The sequence below is a fragment of the Talpa europaea genome (genome assembly GCF_964194135.1).
Source record: "Talpa europaea genome assembly, chromosome: 1".
Taxonomy (NCBI): Eukaryota; Metazoa; Chordata; class Mammalia; order Eulipotyphla; family Talpidae; genus Talpa; species Talpa europaea.
The window spans coordinates 271,149-281,172 of record NC_140073.1 but is presented as its reverse complement, the minus strand read 5'-3'; the positions used below and the strand labels follow the sequence as shown (position 1 = coordinate 281,172).

The window sequence follows — 10,024 nt, the reverse complement described above, 5'->3', positions numbered from 1 at the left end:
CCTCCTGGGTGGGCCAGGAACCCCAGGACTGGCATCACCACCACCGTCTGCAAACAGCGGCCCCTCCCGGGACCGGCGGCGCGCCCGCCGCCCCGCTCCGTCCCCGCCCGCAGCGCGGCGCCCCGGCAGCCCCTCTCCGCGCCGCCGGCCGCCATCTTGCCCGCGGCCCCGCCCGCCGAGTCCGCCGCGATCCCGGCAGCCTCCGGGCCGGCGCCGTTCGCGTGCCTTCGGCCATCTTCGCTCCTGCGGCCGAAGGGCCCGGCCGAGCCGCGTTCCGGGCTCGCCTCCGAACCGCGGCCGAAGCCCGCCAGCCGGTCGGGCGCGCTCGGGAACCTTCGGACGCGGGGGCGGGGAGCCGCGGCTCGGGGGCGTTCGGCGGCTGCGCTCGGCTCCGCCTCGGGCGGGCTCGGCGCTCGCTCGCGGCGGGGGCGGAGCCTCCGGCGCCCGGTTCTCTCGGCCCGGCCGCGCCGCGCCGGGGCCCGCGGAGTCGGCCCGTCGGTCGGGAAGGCCAGCGGCCCGGCGCCCCGGCGGCGGGAGGCGCTCGCGGCGGCGCCCGGGACCCTCGGCGGCCTCGGGCCTCTTCGGCCCTCTTCGGCTCGGGCCGCCGCGCGGCCGGGCCGCCTCGTGCCGGCTCGGCGCGGCTCGGGCGGGCTCGGCGCGGCTCGGGCGGGCTCGGCGCGGCTCGGGCGGGCTCGGCGCGGCTCGGGCGGGCTCGGCGCGCGCCGGCTCCCGTCGGCGCCGCTCGGACGCGCCTCGGGCCCCCCCGCTTCGGGCCCGGCCCGGCCTTCGGGCGCGCTCGGCGCGGTCCGGATGGAGGACTCGGACGCGGCCGCGAAGCAGCTGGGCCTGGCCGAGGCGGCGGCGGTGGCGGCCGCGGCCGCGGTGGCGGCGGCGGCCGCGGCCGCGGCAGGAGGCGAGGCGGAGGAGCCTGTGCTCAGGCGGGACGAGGACTCGGAGGAGGACGGGGACTCGGAGGCGGAGCGCGAGACGCGGCGGGTGACGGCCGTGGCGGTGATGGCCGCCGAGCCCGGGCACATGGACATGGGCGCCGAGGCCCTGCCGGGACCCGACGAGGCCGCCGCGGCCGCCGCCTTCGCAGGCAAGTGCGGCCCGTCCCCCCGCACCTGCCCCTGCACGCCCTGCCCCGCACACGGTCTGCACCTGCCCCTGCACGCGCTGAGCCCTGCCCCGCACGCATCCTGCACCTGCCTGCTCGCCCCGCACCTGCCTGCACGCCCCGCACCTTCCTGCACCTGCCTGCACGCCCCGCACCTCCCTGCACACCGAGCACCTCCCTGCATGCCCCGCACCTCCCTGCACGCCCTGCACCTTCCTGCACGCCCTGCCTTTCCCTGCACCTCCCTGCGCGCCCTGCACCTCCCTGCACACCCAGCACCTCCCTGCACCTCCCTGCACCCTTTGCACACCTTGCACTTCCCTGCACGCCCAGCACCTCCCTGCACGTCCTGCACCTCCGTGCACACCCAGCACCTCCCTGCACCTCCCTGCACCCTTTGCACACCTTGCACGTCCCTGCATGCCCAGCACCTCCCTGCACGTCCTGCACCTCCCTGCATGCCCTGCACCTCCCTGCATGCCCTGCACCTCCCTGCACACCCAGCACCTCCCTGCACCCTTTGCACACCTTGCACTTCCCTGCACGCCCTGCACCTCCCTGCATGCCCTGCACCTTCCTGCATCTCCCTGCACACCCAGCACCTCCCTGCACCCTTTGCACACCTTGCACTTCCCTGCACACCCAGCACCTCCCTGCACGCCCTGCACCTCCCTACACACCCAGCACCTCCCTGCATGCCTTACACTTTCCTGCATGCCCTGCATGCCCAGCACCTCCTTGCACACCCAGCACTTTCCTGTACCCTTTGCACACCTTGCACTTCCCTGCATGCCTTGCATGCCTAGTACTTCTATGCACACATACAACCTCTTTGCAACCCTGGCACCTCTTTGCACAGCTGTTACCTGCTCTTTCATGCCAGTTTACTTTCCATACCCATCCACCCACCTGTTGTACACTTGGCTTGTTGACATCAGTTTGCATCTGTCTTAGGCATTTATCTCCCACATGTGCCCCCAAGTCCAGCCTGCAAGTCTTTCTCAAGCATCTGTTTCCCACCCACAGCGTGTGCCCTGTCTCTTCTGCACATCTGCCTCAAGTGACCAACATGGCAGTGGGCTGCACACACACCTACTCCAGAGTCCTTTCTCCTTGTGCCAGTTCCACCCCTGTTCCCCTTCTGGAACCTTTTAGCACCTGCTTCTTGCTCCTGCTGGCCCTTTCCTGAGTCCTGGGTACCAACCGCAGGCTTTGTCTGCAGGAGCCTGGGGCTAGGGGGCTTTCAGGGGTGAGGGGAGCACCGGGCTGGCCCTTTGTGCACCCACTCCTCTGGCCGTCCGCAGGCCCCTTCCTGGGGCAAGGCCCACCGGCTGGCCCTGCTACCTGAGCATCTCACCTGCAGAACATTCTGGTCGAGTTCATGACCAGAAAGCCTCACGCTGCTCAAAAGCGCTTGTGAGTGGCAGTGCCTCCCTGGTGCGGCTGCTGGGTGGGGCCAAGAGGGTTTTCTTTAGGTCCTTAGTCTCCACGGACCTGTCTCCTTTAACACAGGAGGGTCGTGGTGTCCCTGCCACGGAGCGGTGTGCCCATGGTGCCCACAGCAGCCTTCGCAGCTCTGCGTGTGTGAGCACAGGTGCTCGCTTGTGTGGTCTCCGGGCCGTGGGCGGTGTAGGTGTGAGTTGCAGAGCAGCACGGCCCTGGGAGGTGCAGCCCCACTTTTGCACAAGCCTTGTTTGTTTGGGGTTGCTGGTCACGGCTAGAGCAGGAGTGGTCAGACGCTGTTCCTGAGCACCCCCTGTTGGCAGAGCACCCCAGGCAGGGGATGCGGGGGGTGGGGGGACCCAAAGGGGCCTTGTGGTGACGAGGAGGGAGGGGCTGTGGGGCAGGTGGGGCCCTCTGCCAGCCATGTCCTGCAAGTTTTGGGGGTGGCGGCTGGCACACTGGCGGGTTACTGGATCCTGGCCTGGTGGGGCCGGTAGGGAGGGCCGTGGGGGTGGGAATCCGGGGGCAGCTTTGGAGCCAGGGCTGAGGGTCTGAGAATGGGGCAAGCAGCCCGGGGTTGGGGGTTGTGCGCGTGGACAGCGCCTCCCTCTCTCTGGCTTGGTGGTATCGCGTGGGCTGTCCACGGCTGGCTGCCGACCCTGGGCTGGAGGTGCAGCCTTGCTGGGTGGTGTGGGCTGAGGCAGCTCCGTGTTGCAGAGGTGACCACTGTGACGGTGGCCAACGTGGGCGCCTCCGCGGACAATGTCTTCACCACGTCGGTGGCCAACGCGGCCTCGCTCTCGGGACATGTGCTGGTGAGCCCTCTGGCGGGGGCGTGCGGAGTGGGGGTGGGGTGCCCTCAGCGCTGCAGGTCACTCCTCGGGGTCCCCAGTGGAAGCCACGTTTGACGGCACAGGAAGCAAACCTGCTTCGCCTCCGTTGGTCTCCGAGGAGGGACGGGCCGGAGCCCCCGGCCTCTGGGCGACCAGCGGGAGGGGCGCCTGCCCTCGGCTCCCCCGGGCCCTGACGGCACAGGGGCGCAGGCCGCTGGGGGGCCGGTGGTTGCTGTCGGGTTGCGCCGCCCAGGGAGATGCCTGAGGGAGTCCCTCTGCAGTCTGGCAGGACCGCCCTGCAGCTCGGGGACAGCCTGAACACCGAGAAGGCCACACTGATCGTCGTCCACACCGACGGGAGCATCGTGGAGACCACCGGCCTCAAGGGCGCCGCGGCCCCGCTCACCCCGGGTAGTGCCCTCCCCGCCCGCGGAGCCAGCCCGGGGAGGCGGGGCTGCCGGAGGGCCACGCTGGGGGCGCGCGCGCGCGGGCGGTGGCGGGGCAGGCCTGGGGCCGCCTGACGCCTCCCTCCCCCCAGGCCCGCAGTCCCCGCCCACCCCACTCGCCCCGGGCCAGGAGAAGGGGGGCACCAAGTACAACTGGGACCCCTCGGTGCACGACAGCGAGCTGCCCGTGCGCTGCCGCAACATCAGCGGCGTCCTGTACAAGCGCCGACTGGGCTCAGGTGAGGGCGGGGGCCGGGGGGGTCCAGGCGGGGACGGGGCGGCCGGCTGGCCCTCACTCCCTAACCCGGGTCCGCCTGGTGGCCTCAGCCGCCGGTTGTGAGGGGATGGGGCCTGGGCCGGTGGCCTCCGGGGGCCGCGGTGTGTGGACCCTGCCGGCCGCTCGGTGTCTGCGGGCGTGGGGCGGGCGGGTGGGGCCGGGCGGCGGCGGGAGACCCCCAGGGTGAGCCGGCCGTGGCCGTGGTGCCCGCAGGCGGCCGGGGCCGGTGCATCAAGCAGGGCGAGAACTGGTACAGCCCCACGGAGTTCGAGGCCATGGCCGGGCGGGCCAGCAGCAAGGACTGGAAGAGGAGCATACGCTACGCGGGCCGCCCGCTGCAGTGCCTCATCCAGGTGCCGCCCGCGGGCAGCAGGGCTCGTCCGCCCGGCGTGCGCTCCCTCGGGGCGGGCGGCCTGCGGGGCGGCGGGAGCCCAGGGGCCGCGTGCCAGGGCTGGCGGGAGGCCGGTGTGGCGGGGTGGTCAGCGTCCGCTCGCCTTTCAGGACGGCATCCTGAACCCTCACGCGGCCTCCTGCACCTGCGCGGCCTGCTGTGACGACATGACCCTGGTGAGTGCCCACCTGCGCCCCCCACCCCCGCCAGGCGGCCCCTCCCAGCCTCCCGCACCCGCTTCCCACACGTTTCTGCCCTGACGTGAGATGGCCTGAGCTGAGCCACAAGGAGAGTCTTCCTGAGCTGGGCAGTGGCCTCCACCCAGGCCAAGGTCAGGCCCTGCTCCGGGAGCACCTGGCCCTCTCCCCGGTGGAGCGGCCATGTGAGGGGGGGTGTGGAGGCACTGAAGGCCTTGGGAGCGATCCCCTGACAGCCAGGCCTTGGACAGGATAGCCTCTGGGGGCCCCGGGACCGGCCCCCTCACTCCTGGCCACGGGGAGCCCAGGCCAGCAGGGAGTGTGGCCCCCCCCCCCCCGCACCGAGGCCTGGGCCTGGGAGGGGTGGACAGGAGCCCTGTGGGAGGGTCGCTGTCAGCTGGGCACTCTGCACCACAGGAAGGGGCTTTCAGGACAGAGGTCTGGGACCGAAGGCCAAGGCCAGGGAGCTGGTGGGGATCTGGGGTGCCCGACCGAGTCCCCTGCCAGCGGGGAGAGTGTCCTCAAGTCCTCGGGCCCCACCCCAGCAGGCCAGCCCCCCCCCACGCCCATCTCCCTCCTCCCAAGGCATAGCCTTGGGTCATCTGCCCCCGCCCGGGTCACAGTTCAGGGGTCAGCCCAAAGGGTCGGAGGGCCAGTGCTGGAGGCCGCCCGTGCCTGGCCCCTGTCCTGGCGCGTCGCCGCTGTGTCCACGGAAGTGCCTTTGTCCAGGCCCTGCTGTCACATTAGGAGATGCGGGCGGGCGGGCCTCGCCCCTTACTCCGCTGCCCTCCCTAGAGCGGCCCGGTGCGGCTCTTCGTCCCCTACAAGAGGCGCAAGAAGGAGAACGAGCTGCCTGCACCCCCCGTGAAGAAGGAGCCCCCCAAGAACATCACGCTGCTCCCTGCCACAGCCGCCACCGCCTGTGAGTGGGGCAGGCGCGGTCTGCCCAGGCCGGGGCGGGGCCGGAGGGTTGGACTGGGTCCCCACCCTCATGCCCATCCATGGCCAGTTCTTGTGACCCCAACCAGCCCGTGTCAGAGCCACGCGCAGACCCGGCTGCTGGGCATCGGGGGCACCTGGGTGGCGGGCGGGGCCGGCCCCTGAGACTGCTGGCCTCTGCCTTTCCAGTCACCGTCACCCCCTCAGGACAGATCACTACCTCGGGCGCCCTGACCTTTGACCGGGCGTCCACCGTGGAGGCCACCGCAGTCATCTCTGAGAGTCCGGCCCAGGGCGATGTCTTCGCAGGAGCCACAGGCGAGTACGGTCCGAGGGCCCGGCCCCCTGGCCGGTGGGGTGCGGGCGGCGGGCGCCACCTCTGGGCCGAGGACCTGGCTGTGTCCACATGGTGACCCCGTGGTGGCTGGTCTGTGTCCACAGTGCAGGAGGCGGGTGTGCAGCCCCCGTGCCGGGCCAGCGCCCCTGAGCCCCACTACCCCGGCTACCAGGACAGCTGCCCACTGGCTCCCTTCCCAGAGGCTGCGCTGCCCACCTCTCATCCCAAGATAGGTCAGTGCGAGCCTGCGGGGCTCGGCCGTGTCCTCAGCAGGTGGGAGGCCTCTAGGCCGCGGGTGTGTCTGTGCGGCACATGCTCTGGGCAGGCACCGGGCACGCTGGGCGAGGTGGGGCCGGGCCTGCCTCCTGCAGCCCCGCAGATTGCGGCCGGCCCAGGTTGCGGGGGCCCTCACGCGGCTCCTCGCTGGCCTTGCAGTGCTGACGTCCCTGCCGGCCCTGGCCATCCCGCCCTCCACCCCCACCAAGGCCGTGCCCCCCGCGGTGGTCAGCGGGCTGGAGCTGTCGGAGCAGCGCAGCTGGCTGTACCTGGAGGAGATGGTCAACTCCCTGCTGAGCACGGCGCAGCAGCTGAAGACGCTGCTCGAGCAGGCCAAGCAGGCCAGCTCCTACCGGGAGGCCGCCGCAGCCCAGGCCCGGGCGCAGGCCGACTCGGAGCGCAAGGAGGTGAGGCCCGGCACGGGGCGGGGCTGGGGGAGGGGCTCCAGAGGGGCTGGGGTGTCCCTGCAGCGCCCCTCCTGCCCGCGCAGCCCCCTGGGCTGGGCCCAGACCCTGCGCGTCCGCCTCCTGGCTGCGGGGGTACTCGCGGGGCTGTGCCCAGGGCCCTTGCCGGGGTGGCCCCGTGGCTCTCTGGGCGGGTGCAGGCCGGGCCACAGCGGGCAGAGGGTGGTGGCTGTGGGAGGGTCGCGGCCTGCGGTCCTCAGCTGCCCCCACTTGCAGGGCCGCTCAGGCCCAGGGAAGCAGGGATCTCAGGGCGCAGGTGCAGGCGTCACCCCGACCGTGTCCGGCATCCACTGTCCTGAACAAAAGCCCACATGTCCGAGATGGCACCGTCCTGCCCACGAGGCTGGGAGCGCACGTCAGCTCCCCGCCGTGGGGGGTGTGTGTGGGGGTGTCTGGTGTCTGTTTGGGGGGTGTGTGTGTGGGGTGTCGGGTATGTGAGGCCGCTGTCCTACGGGGCTGGTCTCCGCGCGGGGAGGACGATCTGCAGCTGGGTGGGCGCCGGGTGTGCACCAGGCCGGGTGGGGGCTGGGTGGCCCCAGCGTCGACACAGGGTCTCCGGTCTCCCAGGGACCAGCCCGGGCCTCCAGGGACTGCCGGGGCTGCTGCCCAGGCTAGCGTGGACCCCCGTGAGAGCCCCTCACATGTACGGGAGGCGCGGGCGCCCCTGGGGAGTAGGTGGCGGGGCCGACCCAGCGCCGCCGGTACTTTGGGGCAAGAAACGACTCTGGGGCAAGAAACGACTCTGGGCCACGGTGCTGGCAGGACGGACGTGGGGCACCCCAGGGCGGGACAGCAGTGGGACGGGGCGTCCGGGCCAGCCCCCACCGTGCCCCCGCCCACCCATGTCCCCCGGCTGTGCCCCACAGCAGTCTTGTGTCAACTGCGGCCGCGAGGCCCTGAGCGAGTGCACCGGCTGCCACAAGGTCAACTACTGCTCCACCTTCTGCCAGCGCAAGGTAGCGCCCGCCCCTCCGGCCCCCGAGCCCGTGTCCCGCACCCCCCAGCTCCCCCCAGCCTGCCCCCCGCCCCCCATCCCGTCCCCCCGCCCCCCTGGCGCCGGCCGCCCTCGGCCCCAGCGCAGCGAGCAGGCAGGGCTGCGGGTGGGCGGGCCTGTTGGTCCTGACCCGAGGCGCGGGGACCTGCGGTCACTGATGCAGTGATGTTTGACCTGGTCAGGAGATGCCCAGCTACCCGCAGTGAGGTCGCGGCCAGCTGTCACACCCGGTGACCCCAATGGTCCGTCGTGGCCGCCGGCCGGGGCAGCGGGCGCCTGAGGGCGTGTCCCTTGGGGCGTATCCCCAGGCTCCCGCGCTGACCGGCTGTTCTGGCCAGGTGTGTGCTGAGCTCCCAGGGCGGCCCTGGCACAGCCGGCCTGCAGGCGTCTCCCCCAGCCCGTGGCGTTGGTGGCGTCTTTCCTGCGGGACTGCTGTCCCGGGGCCACCTGGCTGGACGGGGTCAGTCCATCCTGTGCTCAGGGGCGGCCAGTGTGGCCACCGTCGCTCAGTTTCTGCCTAACCCCGGTTGGGGGTGCTGCTCGTGGCCGGGTTGCTGTGGCTGGACCCTTCCGCTGGGGCCGTCCCCCCACCAGGCGCCCAGGGACGCTGGCCGAGCTTCCATGGACGGCGCCAGGGTCACTGCTGGCTGGGCCCCTGCCCTGACCATCGCCGCCAGGCCTCATGGCCTTGCGCCCGGAGCTCGCCCGCTGCTTTGCTCCTTCCGGAGTGTCCGGCTGCTCCATCGGCCTCAGGGAAGCCTCGCTGGGCAGAAGGGCCTGCCTGCGCCCCTGCGCCCCGCCTGGGCCCTCCGCACGGCCTCCGCTGTCCCCTCCCTCCTCTGAGGCGCCCGTGCCCGGTGCTGCTCCCAGGCGCGTCCCCGACCCCTCTCCCTCACTGGCTGCCTGGATCTCCGCATCCAGGGGAAACCCGCACAGGGCCTGCGGTCCAGGCGCCCTCTGTCCCCTTCGCTGGGCCGGCTGGGCAGCCGTTGGGGGGTCCTTCCCTTTCTGCTCGCCGGGGCTCCCCTGTTTGCTCGCAGGGCGGCTTTGCGAGGGAGGGTTCTGGCTCGGGCCGGGCCCCCTGGGGCCACACAGTCCTGGAGACGGGGCCTGAGTCCTTGGCGCCCGCTGGGGCCGGGTCCCCTGGTCGCCCCTGCCCGTCCCTGCCCTGCTGTCCCTCCCCGGGTCCACCTCTGAGGCTCCCGCCGCTCCCTCCTCGGGTCACGTTTCCCGCGGCCTCGCCTCGGGCTTCTTGTTCCCGGAGGCCTGGGGTGGGCGTGCCCCGGGCAGGCAGGGCGCAGGGGCCACGGGTCCGGCCGGTGCCCCCCTGTGAGGAGACCTGGCCCAGCAGGGCCCGCCCCGCCCCCTCGCGCCTCCCCCCACCGCGAACGCGCCGCCTTCCCGGGAGCCCCACACACGCTCGTGTCTCACGCTAGCGGCTGGTCGCGTTACCAAGGCGGACAGTCCCCGCGCCCCTCCTTGGAGGTAAGGTGGAGGCGGGCGCTCGTCCCTCCCGCAGCTCAGCGCTGGACGCCGCAGGACCTGACGCGGGCGGGCGGCGCTCGGGTCACTGGGCGCCTCCTGGCGGCCACCCCCGGGGCCTGCCGGCCGCTGGCCTTCGAGCCGTCCCTGCAGCGCCGGGGTGGGCGCGGGGCGCGGCCGTGGACCCCGCGGCGGCCGGTAACGCGCGCCCCCCGCAGGACTGGAAGGACCACCAGCACGTGTGCGGCCACGCGGCAGCCGTCACCGTCCAGGCCGACGAAGTCCACGTCGCCGAGAGTGTGATCGAGAAGGTCACCGTGTGAGCCGCCGGCGCCACACGGGCTGCCAGTGGGCAGCGGAGGACCCACGAGGCCCGAGGACGTGGGGACCCCGCAGGAAGAAACTTGCTGGCCAAGTCGTCCACAGACTCCTAGAGACCTGGTCCCTGGGGCCCGGGCGCGGCCCCGACGGGCGCCCGTGCCGGCCTGTGCGCGCCGCGGCGTCCTGGGCGTCTGTCAATAAAGTGCACCAGCCCCTCCGGCGGCCGCGCTCCTCCCTGGCAGGACCCAGCTGCCCCTCGTGCGGCCCTCGTGGGGAGGCCGTCGCCCCTAGCCTCAGGCGGCGAGTCCTCAGGCTGGCCCACCGGTGACCCGGGAGGCCCTTCTCCAGGCTGCGGCTCCCCATCCAGCCGGCCCGGCAGGCGGGCTTCTGGCTGGGAGCCGCTGGGTCTGGTGTGACCTGTGCGGTCAGCCATGTTGCGGAAGCGTCCACAGCTCCCAGAAGTGCCCTCCAGGCGCAGCCCTGGGCTCAGGGCCACTTCCCTTCTGG

The 10,024-nt window shown here is 72.5% G+C and overlaps 1 protein-coding gene across 2 annotated transcripts; it reads left to right on the top strand.

The window, feature by feature from the left end:
- Positions 1 to 810: 810 nt before the first annotated feature.
- On the top strand, positions 811 to 9,724 carry DEAF1 (DEAF1 transcription factor; the record flags this gene model as incomplete). 2 transcript variants are annotated; one of them, XM_084255471.1, is made up of 12 exons in its annotated part: positions 811 to 1,099; positions 3,278 to 3,375; positions 3,675 to 3,804; positions 3,932 to 4,078; positions 4,330 to 4,469; positions 4,618 to 4,683; positions 5,500 to 5,626; positions 5,833 to 5,961; positions 6,085 to 6,213; positions 6,416 to 6,663; positions 7,587 to 7,676; positions 9,415 to 9,724. In XM_084255471.1, 12 exons carry the CDS (start codon positions 811 to 813, stop codon positions 9,517 to 9,519), a joined length of 1,698 nt encoding a protein of 565 aa, XP_084111597.1. In that variant the 3' UTR covers positions 9,520 to 9,724. The 2 variants fall into 2 exon arrangements, with proteins under 2 accessions (XP_084111597.1, XP_084111596.1); XM_084255470.1 differs by having other exon boundaries at positions 3,899 to 4,078.
- Positions 9,725 to 10,024: the final 300 nt, after the last annotated feature.